We start from the raw sequence: 25999 nt of genomic DNA on the forward strand, positions 1-25999 counted from the left end.
GATGGCACACCAGACTGTGCATGGCACATGGGAGTGCAGATGGCACGCTGGAGCACAAACACCGTGGGCTGATGGCATTGGAAAGGTGTCAAGGCCCCTGCCCTGCTCCCAGCCTGGTGGGACACAGCATTCCAGGGAGAACTGACTGAGCACATCCCCCTGCACCAGACCCCCGGCTCCAGCGGGTCTGCACGGCACCGGCACGGCGCAGCCCTGGCACACCCGGCGCTCACAGGCACCTTCCTGGTGAAGCTCAGCCCTGGCTCTCAGCACATCGTGCCCTCTGCTCCGAGGGGTGCTGGGCCCTGCGGTGCCATGGCCATGGCCCAGCTTCGGTGGAGGGGTGTTTGACAAGACCCATCCAAAGCGGGGGATGGCTGGGGAGGGGCCGGGGCTGCCCACCCTGGTGCCTCAGGGATGCCCACACACCCCAGGCTGCCCACAGACCCCCCAGGAAGGGGAGTGGTTGCTGTGCCGGAGCCAGCGCGGCTGCTTCGCCCCTTCCCACAGAGGCTGAGTGCCCTTTTTTTGGGAAATGCCTGCCAGCTTCTCGTTGTTAAATTAATTGCCTGGCATTTTAAGGCTTAATCACCACTGACGTCCAGGATGCGCCAGTTCCCTGGCACAGTGCATTCCTTACACAGCCTAAGAACCATCTATTTTTGCGCCTGGGAAGAGTTTTTTTTTAGCAAGTTCAGGTGCCAGTGGCAGCAAACGATGCCTGAGGCTGCGGGCACTTGGCATCGTTTGCTGCTGGGGAGCAGGGGGCTCAGGGCACGGTGACCCCCCCCCCCCTCCCACCGATGTGCTTCTCACCTGGAGCTCGACGCCGTAGCCGGTGTAGACGGTGACGTTGTAGGTGCACTCCAGGTAGCTGTGCCGGGGCAGTGGTGGGTAGTCGGTGGAATCAATGTAGCCCTCGGGGTCGTGGAAGCTCATGCTGCAGAGAACTGGAGGAACTCGTGTCAGCGATGGCCCCAAGAATCAGCTCCCCTCCCCGAGCCCTGTCCTCAAACCCAGCAGCCGACACGGCAGAAGGTTTTAGGGAGCCCCAGCCCCAGGCAGAGCCGCCGGTGCCACTGGCAGAGCTGCTCCCCATCAGCTGCTGTAACCCCTCCCCAGCTCCCTCTCCCCAGTCCCGAGCTCCCCAGCTTACCGGGGGTGGGCTCCGTGGTTATGACCGTGGTGGTGATGATGGTGGAGGTGGTGGTTTCCTGGCTCTCTTCTGACACGGAGCCGTGCACCTCGCTCTCCGCGCCGTTGGTCTGGTTAACGGTGATGCTGGTGGGAGCCGCGGTCGGAGCTTCGCCGGCATCACCTGGGCTGCCGGGACCGGGCCGGGGGACCACCGGCGGCAGGGTGGACGGGGAGATCTGCAGTACAGGCTGGCTTGTGGTGGCCCGGCCGCCCCAGGGCAGCTCAGGGGGGCCCTGCTCAGCGTCCCCCGCCCCAGCTGCTGCCTCTGCCAGTGTGTGCGGCTCTTGGGGGGCGGTGGGGAGCCTGGAGCCCAGCGGGCTGGCTGGGGAGGCAGCCCTGGGGGGCCCTGGCAGGGTGGGCTTGGGCCTGGGGTGCTTCCTCGCTGTATTGACTTGCTTTAGAGTGGGTGGCTTTTTCTTAACAGGGAAAGTTTGTTTGGCAGCAGCGCCAGGGGTGGCGGTGGGGGTTGGCAGGACACGGCTCTGCACCTGCAGCCTTGTCTCCTCTGCTGTTGGCTCAGCGCCGTCCTCCCCGGCCGGCAGCAGGTTGAGGGCAGTGGCATGCCCGAGCTCCCTGGCTCCACTGGCCGATGCCATGGCGTGCCCGAGCGCCCTGGCTCCACTGGTTGATGCCATGGCATGCCCAAGCTCCCTGGATGATGCCATGGCATGCCCAAGCTCCCTGGCTCCAGTGGCTGATGCCATGGCATGCCCAAGCTCCCTGGATGATGCCATGGCGTGCCCAAGCTCCTTGGCCGATGCCATGGCGTGCCCAAGCTCCCTGGACGATGCCATGGCGTGCCCAAGCTCCCTGGCTCCGCTGGCTGATGCCATGGCGTGCCCAAGCTCCCTGGTTCTGCTGGCCGATGCCATGGCGTGCCCGAGCTCCCTGGCTGATCCCATGGCGTGCCTGAGCTCCCTGGCTCCGCTGGCCGATGCCATGGCGTGCCCGAGCTCCCTGGTCCGGCCGCCCATCTTGTCCGTCAGCTCATCCGCAGCTGGAGGGTCTGGGCTGGCAGGGACCAGAGCTGCCCCCGAGCCGCTGTCTGCAAAAGAAAACGGGGAGAAGTGGGACGTGGGCAGTGCCGGGCATGAAATGACGGCTGTGCCAGCGGCACGGAATCAGCCCCCCGGGGAGCCGCAGCTGATTGAGCCCCTGCCGCTCTCCCAAACAGGCTCGTTACAGGAGAGAGGTAACGAGCCAGCACCGAGTCCCTGGGAGCCAGGCTTCTGCCCGGACTTGGTGGCCTCATCGTGCCGCCTCTGAGCCAGGATTCGGCCTTTGGAGCCGGAGGTCACTGGCTGGGGCAGGCTCGCTCGGCTCTGCCGCGGCCGCTGCTGCCACTCGGCCCCCACCAAACCCCTTTGATTTCTCTGCAGTTCCATCAGCACACACGGCCCAGCCCCAGCGTCCCCCCCACGCCCGGGAACCGGCTTCCTCTGGCCTCCGGCAGCCAAACGCTGCCCACGCCAGCAAAGCCGCCCCTCCGGTGGCCTTTGGTGATGGGCAAAGCGGGGCGTGGGGGAGGAGGAGCAATTGAGGCCTCGCCACCGCCTCGGACAGGGGGTTCGTGACTCAGAACACAGGTTTATCCACCACCAGTGGGTCTGGTCCGGCTGGGCTCCATGGGGTAAGCTGTGAGCAGCACCGTGCCCCGGTGAAACGTTGCAGAAAGCTCTGGGAGGCACAGAGTCTGCATCTGCCATGGAAACAGCAGCTGCCAGGGAAGGCACTTAATGCGCCGTACTCAAAGACCGCAATTCCAGCCCCCTCCGCTCCCCGGGAGGGTCTGGAGCCCCCACATCATGGGGTTCCAGCCCTCTGCATGGGCAGCTTTTGCCTCCTGGTCTGCACTGAAGGGCTGATCCTGGAAACACGGGGGTGCTGGTGTTGTTATCTTGGATGTGCGGGATCAGGGGCCGTGCAGGACTCGGGCTCATGCACCATAGGGATGCTCGGATGGACCGGAGACCCTGGCACTGGGGTCACTGCTCTCAGTGGTCACCCAACAGCAAGAGCAGCCCAGTGTCACCCTCAGGGATGCACAAAGGGACTGAGATCAAGGGCAAAGGCTGCCTGAGGTAGCCTGAAGGATGCTGTTCCCAGACCTCACTTGTCGGAGGCTGGAGATGTATTTCTGTGCTGCAGGAGCCAGGAGCCCTCCCCACCACTGCTGGGGGTCTCACCTCTCCCCACCACTGCTGGGGAGCTCACCTCTCCCCAGTGCTGCCAGGGGGCTCACCTCTCCCCACCATTGCCAGGGGGCTCACCTCTCCTCCCTGGCCGTGCCAGGGCTGCCCTGGTGCTGTTCCTGCTCCCTCACACACACAGCTCGTGCCAGGTTGGTCCTTACCCTGGGTCCCTGGGACACGGGAGCCGTGCCTGTACCCACCAGAGCTGCATCTCCCCGCTCCCCCACCCATGGGGTGAGCCGGTCCCCACTGCCAAGGGCTGCCTGGCCTCTCCTCTTATGTTTCCCACGGCTTTAAAAATTAATTCTTTAATTAGCAGCGGTTCAGCAGATTCATTAGGCGATTCCCTTAGCACATTAGGAGACATTTCACACGTGTCGTCTGCAACCGCCGACTTGTGTCAGCTCGGAATAATCCCCCCCTGCTCCCCTGGGGCAGCTGGCTGCCTCAGTAGCCCCACACATGGGTCTCTGCTTCCCTCTCCATCCCACCCCTGGGCTGAGGCTGGCCTCCGTGGGCATCCTGCCATGGGGCGATGGGGGGGCAGTTGGTCCCCAAGGCAGTGCCGCCATCAGCTCTGCTTCCCTGACAATTTTGTGGGGCTTCTGGCTTCTCCTCCCAGCCCAAGCCTGGGATGGGCAGCCGGCTGCTGCTCCCCCACTGCCGTGGCTCTGGCTGCAGCTCAGCCCCTCGGTTTGGGTGGTCTGCAGTGAAAGGGTTTTCTGGGAGAAGATGGGGCTGTCAGACAAGGAGGTGGCTCAGCCCTGGGAGGGGAGGAGGAGGAGGGGGCTCCCTGGGACAGGGTGGGATGTGGTGGGGCACTGGCTTGCAGTGGGACAGGGTGTTCCTACAGGAACCCAGCTCCTTAATCTGGTCGGTTCCCAGAGGCACCAGAACAGGGTCCCTGGGTGACTGGTCACGTGAACTCCGATTCTGAACTGATGCTGCTGCTAAACCCTGGTTTATGCTCTCTGAAAGTCGAGTAATTTCTCATTAGCTCCTTTGCCAGGATGTGCTTAAACGATTCCACCCCTAACAAAGCATGAAATCAACCACTCTGAGAGCGACTCTGCAGTGAGACACGTGAGGTGCGGTGGTTTGCAAAGGGCACACGGGCCCCCCAGGGGAGTGGAGGCAGCCGGGCTGCGGCGGGGAGGTGGCTCAGTGCTCGTGCCCATCCCTGGAAGCTCTGCAGCCCCCTCCCCTCCTGGAAGCACAGCGATGCAGCTGGACCCCGAATAAACCACCAGAGCTCTGTAACCCATCCTGTGGATTTACCCTGAGGTGTGAAACTACCACAGTTCCAGGGGAAAGTGCTGCCAGCACGGGCTGGGGCTCCTCAATGCCACCCAGCGCTGCAGGGTGCCCACGGTCCCCACCGCTGCCCCAGCCCCATGGGATGCTCGGCTGGGGGCTGGGACGGGTGGGACAGGACCCTTCCCAGCTGCCAAAATCCCTCCTGCTCCACACACCCCATCGATCCGGAGACTCTGAGCTGGTGGAGGAGAAATGGTCACGTTTGATGTAATCTAATCTGCTGGAGCAGCTCCGGGGCTGTAACGGTGCACGGGGGGTTCTGCCAGGAGCACTCGGATGCGTCTGGAGGCTGGAAAGGCACCTCTGAATCCAGGACATCCCCACAGCCCCTGCTCCCCGGGGCACAGCGTGGCACCCGGGGCTCCGCAGCAGCACCCACGGCTGCTCCTGCGCCATGGGACCGTTGGGAGCACAAATGACCTTAACGCAGAACGACAGCTCCTCTCCAGGTCTATTCCGGGCTCTGCCTGGGTACCGGCGCCTGCCCGCGGCGGAAGGAAGCTGGGCTCTGGGGAGGGTGTCTCCAACCAGCCTCCACCCCCCACGGTTTATACTTAGCGGCTGTCGGAAGCGCTCCCTCCTCGGCAGGGCTCGGTGCCGCGCGTGGGAGCCCGCGGGATGCCGGCCAGCCAGGGCGCCTGGCGATGGGGCGGTGGGGCCCGAGAGGCGGCGGGGCAGGGGGCAGGGGGGCAGGGGGAGCAGGAGGGAAGGGGGGCAGGAGGGGCAGGGAGGGCAGGAGGGCAGGGAGGGCAGGAAGGGCAGGGGGGCAGGGAGGGCAGGGGGGCAGGGAGGGCAGGAGGGCAGGGGGTCAGGCAGGGCAGGGAGGGCAGGGGGGGCGGGGGGGGCAGGGGGGCAGGGAGGAGGGCAGGGAGGAAGGCAGGCAGGGCAGGACAGGGGCTCCCAAAGCATCTCCCATCACCCAGACCCAGCTCTAACCTGGGTCCCTGCCCAGCACCAGCCACCCGCCCACCTGAGCATCACCAACAGCACCTTAAATAGTCCTGAACGAGCAGCAGCACCTCTGAAACTCATGATCAGAGAGAGAAAAGCTCGTGGCCTCAAAGGCCACCGTGCTGTGCCCTGTCACCCTGTGCCCTGTCACCCCAGGCCCTCCTCATGCACAGCCATGTCATTCCCAGGGTGGCTCAGCCCTGGGCCCCCGTGGTGCAGGGACCCACCTGCCATGGCATCCCCAGCCCCAGAGCTCCATCCTCATGAGAGGGAGAGTGTTCCTGGACCCCTGCAGCCCCCAGCAGGGAGCCGGGGCCGTGTCCCACGGGCAGCAATGGCAGTGAAGGCCACTCCTGTGCCGCTCCAGCCCTGAGACAGCCGGGCAAACCTGATTGCTGCTGACAGCTCAGCCTGGAGGGGAGCTCAGAGGAGTCAGGGGACTGCAAACGCGTGGTAAAAGGGTGCTGCAATAACCACCGCGCTCTCGTTCTGCTGCTGCGCTCCCGAAAGAGCCCAGCCAGGAGTCGCTGTATCGCTGGCTCCCGTTACTAATGCCGATGCTGTCGCTGCCCGGCTGCCAGCACCGGTCCCGCTGCTGGGGGATGGCAGCCTGACTGCTGGAGTTCAGGAGTTACCCTGCTGAAGGTTTCAGCCGTCTGATCACAGCAGAAACCCTGAGCAGCTTACAGGGATGCTGTTCGTGGTGCTCAGCCCCCGTGCTCTGCCGGTGTGACGGGCTCAGGCAGACTGACAGGGCGCTGGGATGGGCTAATCCTGCCCCGAGCTGCTCCTGCTGCTGGCATCTCAGCGAGCCCATCCCAGCGCAGGGACTGATCCTGCCTGGCCCAGCACCCTGGCCTCTGCACAGCCTGTGCCAGCTCTGGGGATGCCCTGCTCGGGGGATGCCCTGCTCTTGGGAACGCTCCCCCTTTAAGGGTCCCTGGGAGCAGCTGGCCCCGCTCTGCAATAAAGCCAGGGCCAGGTGGGTAGGCTGGGTTTAGGCACAGGGCTTCCCAGGGGCAGGCTGGGGGCTCAGCCTGCTCTGCAGGAGCTGTGAGGGTTTCTCTTAAGCAGGGGATGCTGTTGAGGAGATTTGCTGTGCTGTGCTGCTCTGGGGTGGGCTGCTTGGGGCAGAGCCCCCCTCCCCTCTCCCTGGCTGGGTGCTGCTGGTGGGATGTGCTGGCTGCCTGGGAGTGGGGAGGCACTGCAGCACCCAGCCTGGGGTGGCTGTGAAGGCCACCAGTCTTTGTGCCTCTGTCAGGGTGGTGGCTGGGGTGGGGGGTGTCTCTCTGGGGACCGGTGCCTGGGAATGGCACAGCTCCCTGCCTGCTACAGAGAACCCCTGCTCAGGGATGCTCTGTGCTGGCAGAGCTGCATCCCAAAGCAGCCAGGGACAGGCAGGAAGGTTCCCTTCCCGGGGATGCTGCCTTGGTTTGTTTCTGGAGCACAGTTCCACTTGTTCCTGTGCTCCTGCCCTGATGGAGGCTCTCTGAGCAGGGAGATGGGTGGCACAGCATGGGGAAGGGGCTGAGCAATGAGCCCCAGCAGCTGGTTCATCTCAGGCCTGTCACGGGCCCTGTCAGCAGGTGAGGGGGCAGTCGATAGCTGTGAGGACAGCTGCTGGTGCTGGGAAGGATGTGCTGGGGTAGAGGTCCCTCCTCCCCAGGGCTTGGGTGAGAGGGGCGCTGAGGCCAGGAGGTTTGGGTGGCTCCCCAGAGCTGCCTGAGCCCTGGGATGCCCTGGCTGGTGCTCACCCCCCACCCCATGCTGGGGGTCCCTGCATTGCAGCTGGAGCTGGATGGGCTCTGGCATTAAGGAAGGAGCCCAGCAGCAGCCTGGGCTGTGGGGATCACAGAATCACAGGGGCTGGCAGGGACCTGGAGAGATCATCGGGTCCAACTCCCAGGGATGCTGCAGCCCCTTTGATGAGACCAAACGTGTCATCATCTCCCTCAGGCAGAGGTGGGGCTGTGCAGGGTCTGGCAGTGGGGAGGGGGCTCATCTCCTACCCTCCAAGCTGCCCCTCTGCACCTCAGGAAGGTGATCAACCCAAAACCTCCTCCAGTGGGTTCATGCAGGGCTGGTCTGGCTCTCGGATCAAAGATCCCCCTGGTCAATGGAGAGCTGTGTGGTGGGAAGGGGGGTGGGATTCCTCCTGGGACCACCCCCTGTGCCCCCCCTCCAGCACACACCGTATGGATTTCATCACCAGGGGGGAACAAGAGATTGAGTGTGACCCAGGGCTCTGGGCAGAAGGGAAAACAGCAGGTTGGGTCTGTGATGGACGGGAAAGGCTTTGGTTGGGCTTCAGCCTTCAAGGGGCTGGTGCCTGAAATCTTGAAGAGCAGAAAAACCTGAATCAAAACAGTCTTTCCCTTTCAAGATGTCAAAACAGACCGACAGAGCCCAGATACCCACGTGCCTCCCCCAGGAGAGCTGGAACCTGCTCCTTCCTGGCGATACAACTCCAGCAGATGAAGCTTTTCCTGATGGGGGGGAAGTTTTCCTCAAGAGCATCCTGACAGTTCCACCTCTAAGCAAATAAAATAGTAGCAATCTGATCATGGGTGAGTCATCCCCGTGGGAGCGTGGGTAAGCACAGCCAGAGCAGGAGCTGCTCAGGGTGTTCCTGAGCTGCTTTCCTGTGTAAAGGGGATGCTGTGGCACCAGCAGCCAGCGGGGCAGGAGTGGGGAGGCTCAGGGATGGATTCCATCCAGCCCTTCCTATCACCATGGAGGAGAACAGGAGGTAATCCTCCTAGGGTTCAGTGCCCAGCACAGCACAAGGGTCCATCCTGCTCCTGGGGGGTGTGGGACTCCCAGGACTCTGGTGCTCGCTGGGAAGATGGGGATGCTGCGTGTTGGAGGGCAGGGAAGGGGCTCTGCAGCAACTCCTGTGTGGAGCAGGTGGTTCTCTGGGGTGTGTGGAGCAGGTGGCTCTCTGGGGTGTGTGGGGCTCAGCCCTCCCTCAGCTGCAGTGGATGGAGCTGGCACACCTCTGCTGTGGCTGTCCCCAGAGTGATGAACAGGTGGCTCAGGAGATGCTTGGGGACCCATCTGAGTCCTGGTGCTGTCTGGATGTCCCTCCAGTGTGCAGCACCGTTCCTGGATGGTCTGATTCTGCCCCAGGGCTTTGGGTCCTGTTGTGCTCAGGCCAGGGACCTGGCTGGGCTCTGGGGGTCCTGGGGCAGGATGGGGTCAGGGCGCTTTTCCTTCCACTCCCGTGAACCTGCTAATGCCACAGAGGCTCCTCTGGCCCTGGGGAGCTTCCAGGCTGCTTTAAAATGCTGTTAAATTGGCCATGTGCAGGGGTTTATTTATGCTCACAGGACTCTGGTCTGAATATTTCATTTTAAAATTTACATCTGTGTCACTAGCAACGCTCACATAAGGTTGCCATGGAAACCCCTCATTACCAGTGAGGATGCTGGCAGTGGTGCCCAGCCTGAGGAGCATCCGTGGCCGGGAAGGACCAGGCTCTCCTCCCTGCTGCCTGTCCAGCCACAGCTCCACCACCCAGCAGTGAGCCCACCCGTGCTGGGGAGGGGGAGCAAGAGGAAAGGGGTTTCACTGGCACCCGTGGGCAGAGCAGAGCTGGGGTGATGCTCAGGGGCCGTGGGGCTGGGATGTGGTCCTCTGTGGCAGAAGACACCAGTGTCCGTGCTTGGCCTTGGCTCAGGGCTGAGGCAGGTGGAAAAGCCCCACGGACTGGCTGGGGAGGGGGCTGGGGGGGGTCTGGGGGTCTGTCACAGGGAGGAGTGGTGGGTTCAGGCGCTGGGGAGGATGAAATGCTCTTTTAAACCCTGCTTTAGTGGAGAACCCCTACAGCTTGTGCTGTGCTTAGGAGCAAGGATGCTGCCAGGAATCTGGGGTTTCAACACGCAAACCAGCCCCCCTGTGCTCTGGAGACACTCATAACCCCCCTAACGAGCCACAGCAGCCTGAAGGACACCTGGGAATTACACCCTTCTCCAGGCTGTGAGGAGAATGGATTTTCCTCCCCAGTGCTGCTCTGTGGAGCTGCAATCGAGGAGCCTCTGACTCTCAGGCCTTTGTTTCAGCTACACCAGCCCTGTGCTTTTGGGGGGGGGTACCCACTGATGCACCCCCTCAGTGCTGCCTGAGATCCCTGAGCACCAGCACCCTGGTGCCCCTCTCCCAGCAGCAGCACCCTGGCAGAGCCCCTGGTCCCCAGGGACGTGCCCATCCCGTGCTCCTTCCCCAGGGGACACCAGCGCCCAGGAGCCGGGTGGCTGCTTGGGAGGAGCAGCAGCACCCAAGGAGGGAGAGGAATTGAAAAGGCTCATCCAGTTAGGGAGGAATCACGGGATTTACAGCATGGAAACGACAGGACACGTGGTGTGCTGCCTCACCGGGGCTCTGCATCCCCACCCCAGCAGGTGGGGGCATCGCAGCGCAGGGCTGGCAGGGAGCAGCACTGGGTTGGGGGTGCTCGTTTGGGTCCACGGTGGTTTTTGGTTGTTTCAGGTGTAAGGCAGAGCGGGTGCTGCCTTGTGATGGGCAGAGGGGCCCCTCTGACACGAGTCAGCAGGGTGGTCTCCAGGGGTAATTCATTTCTGGGAGCTGAGCCACCAACAGAAAGTTTCCCATAGAGTGTTCCAGGCTTCCTAGCAGATTTCCTGTGCCAAACCTCCAGTCCTGGCCAGAGGCACCCTGAGGCTGGCTGACAGCTGTGGGGACCTGCTGTACCCCTGGTTCCCCCTGGGTGTCCCTGCTCTGGAGGGGGTTCATCGTGAGAATGAAGGAGAGAAGGCAAATGGGTCCTGTGGCTCTCCTGGGCTCCAGAGCTGGGATGCTCATTCCTCAGGGCCTGCCTGCAGAGAGGAAATTGAGTGTTTTGGCAGCTTTTCAGGATACAAATTGAACTGGGGAAAGAGAAGTTCCTTCTTTCTCAACCAATCATCCAGCCTAGTCATCTATATCAGGGTATAAAATTAAATGGGTTCCTGAAGAGAAAGTATATTTAGATACAAAAAGCCCGGTCTAGGCAGCTATCTGAGACTAAAATAATTAATCTCCCATCACTGTTAAGAGGCAGTGGAGCAGATCTCAGGAACTGAGGGCTCTGCTTAACTCTTTGGGAGCGGGTCAGCCCTGTGAGAGGCAGCTCGTGGCCCTCGCTGTGCTGCGAGGGCACAGGGGCTGCTGCAGGTCCTGTCTGGACGGGCTGTGTGTGGCTTTGCCCCTGCCAGGCCATGCTGGTGATGCCTGACTCATGCTGCTCTGCCCTGTCTCTGCCTCTTAGGTGATGGCAGGGATGCAGGATGCAGGAGCCCGGGCAGGGATGTGGGATGCAGGAGCCCTGGCAGGGATGCAGGAGCCCAGGCAGGGATGCAGGAGCCCCAGCAGGGATGTGGGATGCAGGAGTCCTTGCAGAGATGCAGGATGCAGGAGCCCCAGCAGGGATGTGGGATGCAGGAGCCCGGGCAGGGATGTGGGATGCAGGAGCCCAGGCAGAGATGCACCCTGGGTTTCAGCAGCTCTGCTATAGATGGGACATTGCTTGCAGGGAGCAAGCCAGGACCCCTCATCCCCTGCAGCTCCTCTCCCCCATGCACTGATGTCCCCACACACCCAGAGCAGCCCTTCCCGTGCCAGCCAGGGGCTCTGAACAGAATCCCTCAGTGCTGAGCACCCATGCTGCTGGGCTGCAGCCTGGCAGGGCCCCATGCTCCTGTCCCCATCCAGCCCTGCCTTGGCCAAGACAGGTGCTGGGCTGGGGGGGGGGCAGCCTGGGCATCCCTCCAGGCACATCAGGACCACACAAGCTATCTTCCACTGGGCTAAGCTGCAGTTCCCTGCCTCTGGGGACAGCTGGGAAACAATTCCGAGACACGCAGCTGTAAAACATCTGGAGAGACAAAGTTTAGTCTAATTATAACAGATCAGTGTCTGTCTGCCTGGCTGTAAACCATTCACACCCCCCCTCCCAGTCTAGCCACGGACCATCCGACTACCCAAACCCTTCCCCTGTTGTTCTACCTGCCTGCAGCACGTTCACGGCCTGATCTGATTGAATTCCCACTCCAGAGCTGGAAGTGTGAGGTGACAACATGATGTGGGGGATGCAGGTGACCAGGCCAGCCCTGTGCTGCCAGCGCAGCACCGCTGCCCCGAGCTGTGGGGCTGGGGCTGAGCCCAGCTGCCCTGTGCCAGATCTCTTTGGCACCCCCCTGTATTTCTTTCACAAGATGTGACAGGAATCACAGCCTGGCTCTGAGCCAGGCTCCTGAGGGGAGAGGAGACACGGGCAGCCTCCTTGGGCGCAGATCGCTGGGCGTCCCCCCCCGCAACAGCAGGGGAGGGCACAGGCAGCACCTGAGCACCCCAAAAGATGTCCTGGGCATCTCAGTGTGGGATTTGAAGTCCACCAGGTCCTGGCCACCTTCCTGGGGTGCAGAGAGGCCTCAGAGCAATGAGGGCAGTGCAGAAGCAGCCAGGCACAGGGGCACACAGTGTTTCCTGCCCTCCCCACCCAATGACTGGGGCATTTCCCGAGCAGGGATGCAGCACCCAGCAATCCCACCACGTGCTGGGGACAGCCAGGCAGAGCTGGGGATGCTCAGCGTGGGAGAAAGGGGACAAGGCTGGGGTTTCCTTGTACCCCAGGGGGTGCCTTCACCCCATGCACCCCCCAGCCCCAGTACACGGCCCGTTTCCCCCTCCCCAGGGGCAAAGCCAGCTCTGCCCGTGCAGTCGGTTTGCTGGGACACACATCGGGGTCAGCACATCCCCCCGTGCTGATGGCTGCCATCCACATCCCCCAGAAGAGCTGCCTGGGGAGGGGAGAAACCTTTTCCCGAGGAAAGCTGCTCTCTGCATCTCCTCCCCCCTGCCTGCTGCCTGCTCCTGCCTGCACAGCGCCCTTGAAAAGACCCTGTGGTGCTCCCCTGGAATTCCGTGGCTCTGGCACCTAATGACTCCTGACAGCTTGTGAACAGCCCGGCTGCCAGCGATGGGGGCGGCAGGGAACGTGCTGGGTTACTGATGCTGGTGGTTATTACAGTTATTGGGCTCCATCGATTCTGGGGGTGGCCTGTGCTGTGTGTGCTGGTGGTAACTGGGGCAGAGCCGGCTGCTGGCCCAGCACAGCCCAGCACAGCGGGGAGATCACAGCTCCAAACCACATGTGGCCAAGGGACCGGACATGTTCCACTCCCAAACGGTGTTTAACGGCTGGGGACAGGGCTGGGAGGACGGGATGCACCTTGTCAGGCAGCCACCTCCTCCCTCACTCAGCATCTTCCCTCTAAAGGCAGCAACAAACCGCTGATGGGGCCTCATTCTGTCAAACAGATTCGGGTCTGGCAGCCCCCCGGCAGCTCCCTGGTGTCAGCTGGCACAGCCCTGCTGCTCAGCTCCGTGCAGGAGCCGTGGCACCCGGCACGTCACCGCGCACCCAGCCCCGCCGTGCCACGCCAGGGGATGTGCCCGCTTACTGCTCCAGAAGCCAGCTTGGCTGTAGGCAAGATTTGGGTGAGGAAATACAAGTTTTTTCACTCTTAAAAAGCCCTTTCTCAGTGACACCGGGGTGGTCGTGCTGGGGGCAGAGTGGATCCGCCCTGCCCTGGACCCTGGGATGGCTGCCCAGCCCACCCCAGGTCCCCCCTGTGCTGCTGCTCCTGCTCCTCTCCATCCTCCTCCCCTTCCCAGTGACACCAGTTTTCTCTCATTACTGGTGGGCTGTACCAGCCATCAGCACTGTGTGTTGAAGGTGGCCTGGCAGAACTACCCCCCTCCCGCACAGTGTCAGGCTGGATGATGATAACCCGTGTACAGCTTCTCCCACAGAGCCTGACGACGAGCCACCACGCTCTCTTTTAATTAATACAGATAGCAGATACATTTTCATTAGCCGTTGGGGTGTCAGGAGAGAGGCACCATCCTCCTGCATGGCAAGTGGCAGTGGTGTCTGCAGTCCTCATGCAGCCCCCAGCCCCGCCTGGGCCCCTGCCCGGCTCCAGCCCCCATCCCACATCCCCCAAGCAGACCCAGGGCAGAGGTTTCCCTGCCATCAGAGCCTGGAAAACTCTAATTCAGCTGTGCTGCTCCCCAGCAGCAGCCCCTGGGGCTGGGGGTGCAGTGCCAGAGGGGCTGGGGGTGCAGTGCCAGCAGGGCTGGGGGTGCAATGCCAGAGGGGCTGGGGGTGCAGTGCCAGGGGGGTGCAGTGACAGCAGGGCTGGGCATCGTGTGTGCTCTGAGACAAAGCCTAGCAGGGGTCCCTCCACACCCAGCACGGGGGGGTGAGGAGGGGGGGCTGCAATTCTAAGGCACGTTTGTAATCCCTGAATTGAGAGCAGCTGAGCTGGTTCCCTGGTATTTCGGACAAATCCAGCCCTGGTTCCCCCAGGCAGCAGCAGCCTGCCCTGACCTCTGCTCTGTTATTCCGTCTGATTGATCCTAATTATGTCAGAAAGGATAATGATAGTCTGGGGAGGGAGGGGGGGAGTGCACTGGGAACAAAGAGGAGAGGCTCTTTGTTGAGAGGGCTGCTTGGGCAGGGATGGATGGTGGGCATGGCATGAGCCTGGTGATGGGAAGGCACCCCATCCTCTCCACTGCCAGCACCCAGAACACCCCCATAGCACCCCATCCTCTGCATTGCCAGCACCCAGAACCCACCCACTGCACCCCATCCTCTGCACTGCCAGCACCCAGAACCCACCCACTGCACCCCATCCTTTGCACTGCCAGCACCCAGAACCCCCCTGTGGCACCCCATCCTCTGCACTGCCAGCACCCAGAATCCCCCCAGAGCACCCCATCCTCTGGTCCCAGCACGCTGCCAGCACCCAGAACCCCCCCGTACCCCCCCAGAGCTCTGTACCACTCTCCTGTGCCACCCACAGCATCCTGCCCCACGTGCGATGCCTCATGGTCCCTCAGCCAGCTCCTGGCACTCCCACCTTTCCCTCCCCACCCCAGGCAAAGTGTCCTGTGCCCCCCACCCCACCCCAGGGGCTCCACTGCTACAGGAATAAGCATAGGGGTGCTGAAGAGGAGCATGGAAAAACACCTCCCCTTCAAGGGGCTTGCCCTGCCCTCCCCCCTCAAGAATTCCTTAAACAGCAAAATCAGGAGAAACAAAGGTGTAGATGATGAGCTGGGCTGCTCATTGACCACAGCTGCACTGGGGTAAAGGGGAGAGACCTTAAATACCAGCCTGAGGAGCAGCCTGCTACCAGCTCTACTGCAGGGTGGGCGCCTTGGGGAGCAGGGTGGGCGCCTTGGGGAGCAGGGTGGGCGCCTTGGGGAGCAGGGTGAGCAGGACCATCACCTTCAGGCTCCCCTTGGGGCCAGCTCTTCAGCTTGCAGCATCCCTGCTCCCATCAAAGCAGCTCACGCTGCTCGGGCTCGGGGAGGAGCAGCACTCTGAGCCTCTCCAGAAGAGCTTTGATAGGCGAATGTGCGTGTGGAGAGGGGCTTCGTCAGGTGCTCCTCACAGGGCTCTGCAGAGCGCACGTGTGGCGCTGGTGCCTGTGCGTGTTTCCTGGTGATGCTCCTGCTCCTGGTGCAGCCTGCTGAGTGGGGACCGTGGTGAGCCGGTTCCTGCCTCTGTTCCTCGCAGCAGGTACCGAATCAGCACGGTATAACCCCAGCGTGGCGCCCGGCGGGGCCAAGGGCTCTGCCTGCCCTTGCACTGCTTCTGTTCCTACAGGGTAATCGGCATCTTTAATGTCCCTTCGGCAGCAGCGCGGGGTGGTTAAAGCAGACCCAGCTGGGAAGCAGAGCTGCCTTTAAGGGCTGCCTTCTGACACGCGATGGGAAGTGCTGAGGGAAGGAGCGGCTGCTGCTGGGGGCAGCTGGGCTGTGCCCCCCACCCCCAGGCCCTGCTGAGGATGGGCAGGATCAGACCCTGCAGCTCAGCATCTCCACGGGTGTCACTGCCCAGGCTCTGAAAGGATGGTCGCATCCTGTGCCTGTTGCTGTGGGTGCTCAGCTGGAGGTGCAGCGTAGCCCGGGGGGTGTTTTGGGAGCTGGGTGGAGGCAGGTCAGGGCTGAGGAGCACAGCACCCGACTTCCCAGAGCAGGGGGAGCAGAGCCAGCTAACCCTGTGGCTGCCTCTCCCATCGGAGAGCGCTCCAGCCTGTAGCCAGGGTGGTGCTGGGGGCTTGGGGAAGAACTGTTCAGAGCTGGATGCCTTTTGCAGTGTTGACTCCAACCCCGGGCTCGCAGCTGTGGCTTTGAGCTGACCATACCCCTTGCTACAGGGCCCTTGGCTGGGTGATGTGATGCTGCATCATTCCAGAAGGACGATGCTTGCGAGGCCAGCGTGATGCTTGTGGAGCAGCAGCGTGCAGAGCTCCAGCCCGTGGAAGCCAGCAGGGATAATCTGAGTCACCCAGAGATGCTGTTTGCCATGACTCAACGCCAGCAGTGGGGTGACAACGTGCTAATGAGTCCCCATCGCCCCGTCTTGCATCCGGAGCATCTCCCCACCTGCCTCACCATCAGCTGCTCCCACGGCAGGGCCCGGCTGATCCGAGCTGCCCACAGCCCAGCACCAGCAGCTCACTGCCCTTCCTGGTGTGACCTTGGTCCTCATGGCACAGAGGAATGTGGAGGCTCCGGAGCCTGGTCCCTGTTTTCCAGATCCAGGTGTGATGCTTGAGCCTGTGGGAAATGTGGGGTGCCAGGGAGCAGAGGGGGGGCTGCTGCTGGGGTGCCAGGGAGCAGAGGGGGGGCTGCTGCTGGGGTGCCAGGGAGCAGAGGGGGCTGCTGGTTCTCCCTGGCTCCCAGGGAGCCCATCAGATGCTCCAGCCAGCGATGCAGCAGGCAGGGTGCCCACATGGCTCTGCCAGTGGTGCTGTGCCTGTGCCCTGCACCCCTTGTCATGCTGCCAGCACCCTGACATGCCCCTCGCTCTGTGCAGGCTGTGAGCAAGGTCTGGGCGTGTGCAAGAGCTCCAGGAGCCTGCACAGGCTGCATTCAGGTGCCAGTGTCCAGTGGAGCCGTTTGGGCTGGACCATTTGGGTTCCAGTGTGGAGATGGGGTGGCTGCAGCCTGGGATGCAGCGATGCTGGAAAGCAGGGCAGTGGGTACCACTGGCACAGCTTGCCTGTCGCTGCAGGGACCCCATAACCCCAGCTAGGGGAGCAGAAAGCAGGTTTGAATTTGGCTGTGGCATGAGAGGCTTTGCAGGGGGAAGCCCCCAAAGATTTGCCTCTGGGGTGGGGGGAGGTCGCTCCTCCCTCGTGCTGCTGTCGGGAGCGGGGGCTGTGGATGCAGGAGCCCTGCTTCACCCTTCCCTCCCTCCTCTCCGAAGGAATTCCTAGGAATCCTTCCACTTCCCTGTGTCCTTCAGAGTCATCTCTGGGATAAAGGCAGCACGGGCTGCAAGCAGAGGCTGGGAAGGAGCCTTGCTGGGTTTTGATTAACAGCTTGGAAAGTTTGCTGCTAATTGAAATCGCCTCGTGGGTGTCATCAGCTCTGAGCCCTGATGGGAGAGCAGCTCCAGCATCCTGCCTGCCCTGCCATGGAGGGGTGGTTCAAAGCGGGGTGCTCTGTGCCTTTGGGGTGCTGGGCTGGGCTGGGAGACCAGGAGCTGCTGTCCCTCCCTGCACAGAGCAGCAGCAGCGCCCAGCAAAGCCCAGGCAGCTCCATTCCCCTGAGCACTGCGCTGCTGCTGGCCTGGGACTGGGGCAGGGGCGCAGAGCATCCCTCTGAGCCCCCAGAGACCCCTCAGCCCTGCACCCACCAGTGCAGGGATGGAGCCAGACCTCCAGACCTTGCCAGCTGCACTCCCAGCACCGCAGCATCCGACCCTGGGGTGCTGATGGGCATCTCGTGCCACCCCACCACACGCTGGCTCCCACAGCAGGGAGGGGGCTGTGTGGAGAAACTAAATGGAATTATTTCCTTTTTTTAAAGAGTGAGGGGGAAAGAAAAAAAAGATTATTGGGGAAATTTTCCCATTTTCCTTTGGGGAGACTGTGGCACAAAGACAAATCGGAATGTTCAGCCCGGGCTGAGGATGGAGCCTTGGATAAACACAGAGCAGAAGCTGCAGCACCTTCCCAATGCTGTTATCTTCCTCCCTCTGCCCGAGGATGCTGCTGGCAGCGCACGGAGCCTCTGGAAGTCACATTTTCCTTCGCTGTGCCTCAGCTCTGCCTGTGCTGGGTGATGTCTGTGCAGGTACACGGCTGCCTGGGGCAGGGGATTCATCCCCAGCTGTCACCTCCTTCCTGATGGGTTTGGAAATCCTGCTCCCTTGGTTTGTGCTCCCAGATTAAATCCTCTTTCCAAAACCTAATGCACCACTTAGAGCTCGCCAGGGTTCCAGACCTCACAAGCTGGGGTGTTCAGGAGCTACTGTGTGAGCAACCTGCATGGATGGTGAGGGGTGGGGGGGATCCAGGTTGTCTGTGCACTCTGGAAAGCCAGCTTGCCACATCTCTGGGTGCCTGGTTTTGGGGTGGCTTTGCAGGGAGGGTGGCTGGTTTGGGTGACATCACGTTTGTGGTGTCATTAGCACCATCTACCTCTCTGAATTTAAATCCTCCCCTCATCTCTGCCCTGTGCAGGGTGGCTGGTGGTTGGTGTGTCCAAGCAGACACCTGCTGAGCTGCCTTTGCAGAGCCCCTCTCTGTGGGTGAGGATGCTGCGGCTGTGCTGGGAGCACTGGGAGGCACGTAGGGCTCCTGTGAGAGTCCTCCTGCCGTTTAGGGACCTGGTGTCTTCACTGCTGGAGGCTCAAGACTGTCAGGAACAGCCTGGGTTTTACTGATGTTGTGTTTCACTCATCAGCAGGAATCACAAGCCCGATCCCAGCGTATCACAAGGCAGCCCTGACGCTGGGGGCAGGTGGCTGTGGGGCTGTCAGGAGTGGTGTCCTCTGGGATCATCCCCCAGCCACCCACCTACCTGAGATGCAGGATCTCACCCACAACCCATCAGCATGCTCCGTTAATCCGCCCTAAAACATCAGGTGGGGACTCTCAAATACTTCCAGCTGTTCTGACCAGCCCTGAGAGCACCTCCAACTGTCCAGGTTCCAGAATATCCCCTCGTTATTCCCGTTTCATTAGTGCCCAGGATGATTTAATGCCTTCCTCACTGTTGCTTGCAGGGCTGCACCCAGCCCGGCAGCGCCTGCTGTGAGACCCCAGGGGAGCCCCTTCCCCACCCGCTCTGCCCATGGCAGGGCTGGGTCCTGCAGGACCCACCTGGCTGTTGGGCTGGAGGACGTCACCAAGGCTCCCTGGGCAGCCGCCCACCATCCCTTCCCCGGGGCCAGAGCTGCCTCTCCTGAGCACGGCTCCGGGCCCTTGTGCAGCAGCACCCAGCTCCTGCCTGTGCGAGGCAGTGAGATGGACAGAGCATCCTTCTTGCCAAGCAGACGGTGCTGCTGGGGGCCCAGCCCCACGGACGCTCCTCCTGCCACACTGGAGTGTCTGGGTTTGGCACCGAGTTCCCTTCCCAGACGGCTGCTTCACGTTTGGCACCAGAGCCGGGCTCAGCCGGGCTGCTGGCACGTCACCCGCTGCTTCCCTGCATCATCCTGCTGCCATCTGTCCTGGGGGGCGGACACCCCTTCCTTCCTGCACCCCTCGCCCCTGCCAGGGGGGATGTGGGGGACACCCTGCCCTTGGGGGAGTCGCTCTGGACGTCAGGCTTGGGAAGAGGGGGGAAGATTTGGGCAGGTCTGTGCTCAGCCCTGTGCCTTACAGACCTGGGGACCCAGGTGGAGCATCCTCATCCTGCACCAGGAAAGCTCCAGGTTCGGCCAGTGCTCTGTCCCTTCTGTCAGCTGCTTTTCCAGGCTCTTCCCAGGGTGAGGAGAAGGAGGAGACAAGGCAAAAATAAGACAGAAGATGGCAAAGGTATGTGGTGTCTGCCTGCACCGCGAGCACACCAGCCTCGGCTGCACCATGGCTGTGAGTGGGGGCAAGTGGAAGAAGAAACGGGGGGAGAGCAGCACCTCAGCACCCCCTGCATCCCTCCTGGAGCAGGGGAATGGTCCCCCAGCATGGGGATGGTGTTACCTCCATGTGCCCCCAGCAGCGTGGGGACAGAGTGATGCAGGGTCCCCTGTGCTGCAGGGCTGCCCCCCCCCTCCATCCTTGCACCTGGGGTGCCTGTCAGCACGGGGGGACTGTGGGGCTGGATTTGGGCCCCCCCTGCTCGCTTCCCCCCCTGCTCTGCCTGCAGACAAGGCTTGGGCTGCTGGGCTCATCCCTGCTTTACAGATCAGCTCTGTCAGTGTGATGCTAACTCACAGCAACACGCTTCAAAGGTTCGTTACTCCACATCCATGTCACCCCGGACAGGCCTGGGGACAGAAATAGTGTCGCCTGGGAAGCGCAGGAGGAGCACTGCCTGTCCACACCAGAGACACCCCCGTCTTCTGGAGTTCCTGCAGCTCCTCACACATCACCCACCCACCCCCCCTGGTTCTGGGGGCTGCTGCGGCTCAGCGACCTGCATCAGGACACAGGCAGTGCTGTGAGTGCTCGAGCATCCCCTGGCTGGAGGGACCACGGCTGTGGGTTCAAGTGGAAGGTGAGGGATTCCTGCCCTTGCTCTCCAAGCCTGTGCCATGGGTACTGCTAGAAATCCACAGTGCTTCACGCTCCATGATGAGAGAGAAGCCTGCCTGCATCCTGGTCCTGCATCCTGCCTCGTGGTCCCCAGCTTTGTCTCTTCCACCCCAGACTCTGGGCAGCTGCCCAGCCCTGGGGTGTCCTCTGATTTCTGAAACCCTTCCAGAGGAAGCCTGGGAGATATAACAGAGCTGAGGGACGAGGGGGCTGCACACCTCAGGAGTTCACCTCATCCCCTCTTCCATCATCCCATGCTGTGGTTGCTGTAGCCATCGCTCCGGGGGCGAGTCCTGTCTGCACAGCTCTGCTGCCTTCAGGAGGGCAGCTGAAAGGCAAGGGCTGGGGGCTGGGGGGTCCCTGGATGAGTGTCCGTCTGTCCTGGGCTCCCCTGTCCAGCCAGGAGGTGGCTGCAGCAGGCGGATCTGCACTGAGGGGCTGTGCCAGGACACACTTCACACGTTGTCTGTTAACAAGCTGTGAAAGGAGACAGACAGACCGGCACCTGGCGGCCTGTCCTCGGAAAGGAGGGACTCCCTTCCCTCAGCACCGCAGCGGGGAAGGGCAGCTTTGCTTCCCACAAAGCCTGCCTCCTTCACCTCATCCCATCAGGACTCAGGGTTGCGGAGAGCAGGTGAGGCCCCTGTGCCACGGGGCTCCCCCCCCTGCCTCTGAGCTAGGCATCACGGGCATGTCAGCATGGAGATCGATCTTGGGAAGCAAGTTTCCTTTGGGAAGGGCTCTGGAAAGCAGTGGAAGAGAGTCGGAAGCAGCAGGCGAACTGCAGGAACCTGAGAGTCAGAGGGATGCTGCGTCCTCCCTCGCCCCACGGCCGCCTCCCCGGAGCCCTCCTGGCACTCCCTGCTCTGCTCTCCTTTCCAGTGAGGCACCAGCAAGAGGCACAGACCCGTGGCAAGGTCCTGGTGGCACCACTGCATGGCCCAGCCAGGGACACCCCGGGATTCAGCTGGGACCACAAAGCTCCAGCTCCACAGGACCCTCTGCTTCTCCCTCTGGACCCGCTAGAGACCATTCTGCATCTCCCCTTGGAGCGCATCCAAACACCTCTTCCTGGGGAGGTGGCAGAGGGAACAATGAGATGGTGCCAGAGGGGTGGGCAGGGGGCTGTGGGCCCTTCTGCACCTCTCTCAGGGGGCATTTCTCTCCCAGCCCTGTGTGTGTGACCTTGCCTGAGAGCAGCAGCGGGGCAGCAGGCTGAGGAGGCCCTGCCTGCAGCCCGAGGGGTGCTGGTCTGGGGGAACAGCCCTGCCTGCTCTGCTGCCCCAGGCAGACCTCAACCCCCTGGGCTGGGCACGCTCCTCCCAGTGCTGCTCCCAAGCTGGAGGGGTGGCACATCCCCATCCCCATCCCCACTGCTGTGGTACCCGCTGCACCCTGCATTTCCACTCCCATCACCTTGGGCCCCATCTGCTGGCACAGGGGCCCGGTGGGCATCACCAGGGCTTGCCCCAGCCTCTGTGCCCAGTGCCTTCGTGGCTCATCCTGCCGATGCTCCTAAGGGGAGCAGGGTGCCACGTGCTGCTGCATCCCCAGGGTGACCCCCCCATACCCAAGACCTGCTGGGTCCTCAGGCGGTTCGGTACACGGCGCTACCTCAGCCTCCCGTTCAGCCACTCTGCAGCCCTGACAGGAGTGTAAATCCATCCTGATGGACTGGAAAATTGGAAAGCCAGTGCTCAGGCTGTATTTTCTACAGGCATCCATCTGAGGTCCTGAAAGATGTGTTTATTGGCAGGCCCCAGCCCCAGCCATGTAACCACACGCTCTGCTAATTAAAATACAGCCCGTGTTTTGTAACAGGATTTCCTTGGAGCGTGCTTGGCTGTTCAGCTACCACTTCCAAACACTTGAAAAATAAAATCCCATCAAGTAAATAACTTTTGGGTTGCTCACAGAAGGGTTTTTTGGGGTTTTTTTTTTTGCTTTTTTCTTTGCTTTTCTTTTCCCTCTTCCCCAGGCCCCTGGAACTGGCTGTGCTCACTGCAGCGACAGAGGATGGGAAACACCGAGTTCTGAGCCTGGATCAAAAGCTGAGTGCTGTTTAATCACACGGAGCCCCTTTCACTTAAAAACAAATATATGTAACTCTGTCTGTCCAGACCAGGATGAGGAAGCAGCACAGTGCTGGGCTCCGGCCCCTGGTACCCACGGGAAGACCTTGCCTGGCAGCAGGATGTGCTGCTCTCCCACCAGCTGATTTTAAGGCCTGCCAAGGAGGGGTCCTGCCGTGCCCCTGGGCATGCCAACTCCCCCCCAGCTCCCCATCCATGAATCCCTGGGCCCAGCAGAAGCCAGTGTACAGCTCCAAGGGATGGATTATCCACCGAGACGTCCTGCCCATCATAGGGTTTGCTCCTCCAAGACCTCAGTGTGTTATTCCCTGTGCCCAGGGAGTGCATTCCCTGCTCTGCCTCTGCCTCTCCAGCCCCAAATCCTTGTACCAAACTCCTCACCAGAAGGGAAGTGGCAGATGGACAGGAGGACACACTCGTGACAGGGCAGCATCCGCCTCTGAGCGCTGCCCAGAGCCATAATGGTAAAAATCCAGGAGGAGCCCAGGACTGAGGGATGCTGATGCCATTTCCTAACGACCCAGGCTTTCCTCAGTCTCTGCCAAGGAGGAGAGGAGGAAGAGGAGACATTTATCACGGCCTCTGATGCCTCCTCACCAGACAGATTCCTCTCCCTGCTGTCTCCAGCCTGTGCGTGCTGGTATCTCATAGCCGGAGATGACACAGCTCGGGGTGCTGCTGGCTGCAGCCAGGGCCCACTGCTCACTTGTTGCAGCCCTCCCTGGGTCCACGCTCTGTTTTCCTTCCTGCTGGATACACCTGATTTCCTGGGAAAACCTCGGACAAGCTTTCCCCTGGTGCTGTGCTCCCCACAGAGCCACGTGAACCTCCACCGCTCGCTGCTCTGCCGGGACAGGCAGCGTGGAGCTGCCCAAAAACCTCAAAGGGAAGAAGGGGGAGTGCAGGTAATAAAGTGCAGGGGACCCCGATGCTCAGCACCCCCCTTGACAGCATTTGTGCTCCTGGCAGCCTCAGGATTTGCTGGTCTCATCACAACCTCTAACAGACACCGCTCCCCATCGCCACCACCGCACCGAACGAGGGGTTTCAGGAACCCCACATCTCCTGGGGGTGGGGGTCTGGCTGTGCCCCCACCCTCCCCAGCGACCACGCTTTGCACAGGCAGCGCTGCCTGCAGCTGCCAGACTGGCTGCAGCCCGCCCAGATGCCCTGCGTCCACACGCTGTGGCCACCATGCCCGCAGCGACGGTGACCGCGCTGCGCGCACGCTGCTGCCCGGAGCTCCTGGCACAGGTCCTGGGGAAGGGACGTGCCTGTGCCGCCGCTGCTGTGCGCAGGGCTGGTGGGTGGGTGCCAGTGGCTGCTGCGAGGAGAGGCTTTCGCACCTCCTCTCTCTTGATCCCAGCGGCTTCACCAGCCAAAAAGCCACCAGCCGAGCGGCTGACGGGCGCAAGTCATGTGAGATTAGTTGTCTCTTGGAGGACTGAACTGGAAGAGCAGGCAGATGGAGCGCAGCGAAGCGTCTCTCTGCAGGGTCTGCTCCTGCTCCCCCTCACCGTCTGAGAGCAGCAAGGGCCTGGCTGTGACCCCCCTCCTCACACAGAGGGGGAGCGGCCACGTCACCGCCAGCTCTGGGGCTGCGAGCGCAGGAGTTGGGGATTTTACAGCGATCGTTCACCAAACCTTGCAAAGGTTCAGCTATTTATCAGCTCCCTCTCTGCCAAGACAAGAGGAGCTGGGTACGCTGCGTTCTCCTACCCTGAGATTTACGACAGATCCTGCTTCCCATAAGGGACCAATCCTGTTCCCAAGGAGCTGGGCTGCAGCGGGGGCTCCCAAAGGGGGGGTTGGGACTGGGTTAGCCCTCTGTCTCCAGAGCAGGAGGCGGTGGCAGGGCTGCAAGCTCAGAGTGGGGCCCTGCATGCCCTGGGTTTCTCTGCCCAGACCCCCAGCATCAGGGGGACCGGTGCTGTATGCACACACCTCCCGACAGCTCACCAACAGCCCGGACAGGAGAGTGTGTGTGTGCGGCGTGCGGGAGGAACGTGCCTGTACGTTAGTGCTGGTGCTGGAACAGGATGCCAGCAGCCATGGATGGAGACTTAACATCTGATCCCTTCCCCTTCCGTGTCCACACACAGAACCCAACCCCACTCTGGCCAGACACGGAATGCCACACACATGCCGCTGGCACCACCAGAACCGATCGGTGCCGTGACACCGGCACTGCACCCAGCGCTGGGCTTGAGGCCAAACAGTCTTTCCACGCAATCCCACAGTGGGAACAGGCACCAGCACCGGGCAGGCATCTCAGCACAGCGCTCCCAGCACCCCCAGCCCTTCAGCTCTCCTACCAACACCACTAGCCCCCAGGTCAGCCTGCTGGGCCCTGCACAAACACCGCAGCACGGCACACGCCGGCTGCTCCCGTGCTCCCTCCAGCCAACCCGCACCGGTAACCGCAGCCAAATCCCGGCCACCTTGTCCCTGCAGCCACCTGGTTCCCAGAGACCGGGCGCAGGAGCCGGTTGGGCACTAGCCAAGCACCCCATGAGTTCCCAATGACTTTGCCAAGTCACCCCCCAACCGGTGCCAGAGCCTGTCCGTAGGTCTGTCAGCAGGGAGAGGGAGCAGGTACGCCTGGAAACACTGGGAATGGACACACAGCCCCTGGGAAAACGCTGCCCATGGGCACCCCCTGCTCACCTCCCCACGGCCACTCCCCACGCGTGGGACGGGAACACCCATGGGGACCTGGCACCGGGGCTGGGCACACCGGGCTGCTGTCCCCGCGGGAGGGAGGGAGGGAGGCGGGCGGAGGGTCCGGCGCGGCTCCTCGGAAGGATGCGGCCCCGTTAGCGCACGCTGCCCCGGCGGGTCGCGGCTCCGCGGAGTGGCCCCGGCAGGACCGGGCGCGGCGGCGGGAGCTGTCCGCCCCGCGGTGCTGAGCCGCCGCTGTCCCGCCGGGCCCCGCTGCCGCTGCCGGTGCCGCCGCCGGTGCCGCCGCCGGTGCCGCCGCCGGTGCGCTCCAGCACCGCCAGAAGTTTCAGCGCCGCTCGGGGAGCAGCAGAAGCGGGGGGGTTCCCGGTCGGGGGTAGCACGGCCGGTTCCAGCAGCCCCTCCCGAGCCGGCTGTCCCCTCCCCGGTGCGAAGCCCCCCGCCCCGGTCACGGCTGCTTCTCCCCCCGGGTCGCCCCCCCCACCCCCCCGCCCCGGCCGGTGCCCCCTCCCCGCAGCGCTCGCATCCCCCCCGGCCGGGAGGCGCAGGGCCCGGGGAGCCCCGCTCCGCGCCGCAGCCCCGGCCCGCTCCGCCCCGTTCCGCCCCGCTTACCTGGGCGCGGGGCCGCGGGGCTGCCCAGCAGCAGGGCGAGCAGGCAGAGCCCGCGGGGCCCCGGCATGGTGCGGCGGCGGCGGCGGGCGCGGCGGAGCCTCCGCGCTGCTGCGAGCCGAGCAGAGCCGAGCGGGGCCGGGCCGAGCGGGGCCGGGCCGGGGGCGGGGGCTGGGGCTGCCGCCGGAGCCGGAGCCGGCGCGGAGGAGCGGGCGCGGCGGAGGGCGGAGAGGAGGAGAGGAGCGGAGCGGTGCGGAGCGGCGCGGAGCGAGCGGCGGGGGAGGGCGCCGGCGGCCGCCCCGGCCCCCGCGCAGCGCCGTGCGCTCCGGCCCCGCCCGCGGCTCGCCCGGCTCGTCCTTCCTCCTCCCAGCCCCCACCCCGACCCCGACCCGCTGCT

At 62.8% G+C, this 25999-nt stretch overlaps 1 protein-coding gene across 1 annotated transcript in view; it reads right to left on the reverse strand.

Moving 5' to 3' along the window:
* SEZ6L (seizure related 6 homolog like) overlaps positions 1-25672 on the reverse strand; it is a gene marked incomplete at both ends in the record, with an annotated part of 39042 nt that extends 13370 nt beyond the window's left edge. Inside the window, 4 exons of the mRNA XM_084272039.1 lie at positions 817-950; positions 1157-1779; positions 2125-2242; positions 25606-25672. Coding sequence (XP_084128165.1) covers positions 817-950; positions 1157-1779; positions 2125-2242; positions 25606-25672 — 942 coding nt within the window. The remainder of the gene's footprint in view (positions 1-816; positions 951-1156; positions 1780-2124; positions 2243-25605) is intronic.
* Positions 25673-25999: the final 327 nt, after the last annotated feature.

Source organism: Gallinula chloropus, assembly GCF_964237585.1.
Source record: "Gallinula chloropus genome assembly, chromosome: 17".
In the NCBI taxonomy this organism is placed as follows: Eukaryota; Metazoa; Chordata; class Aves; order Gruiformes; family Rallidae; genus Gallinula; species Gallinula chloropus.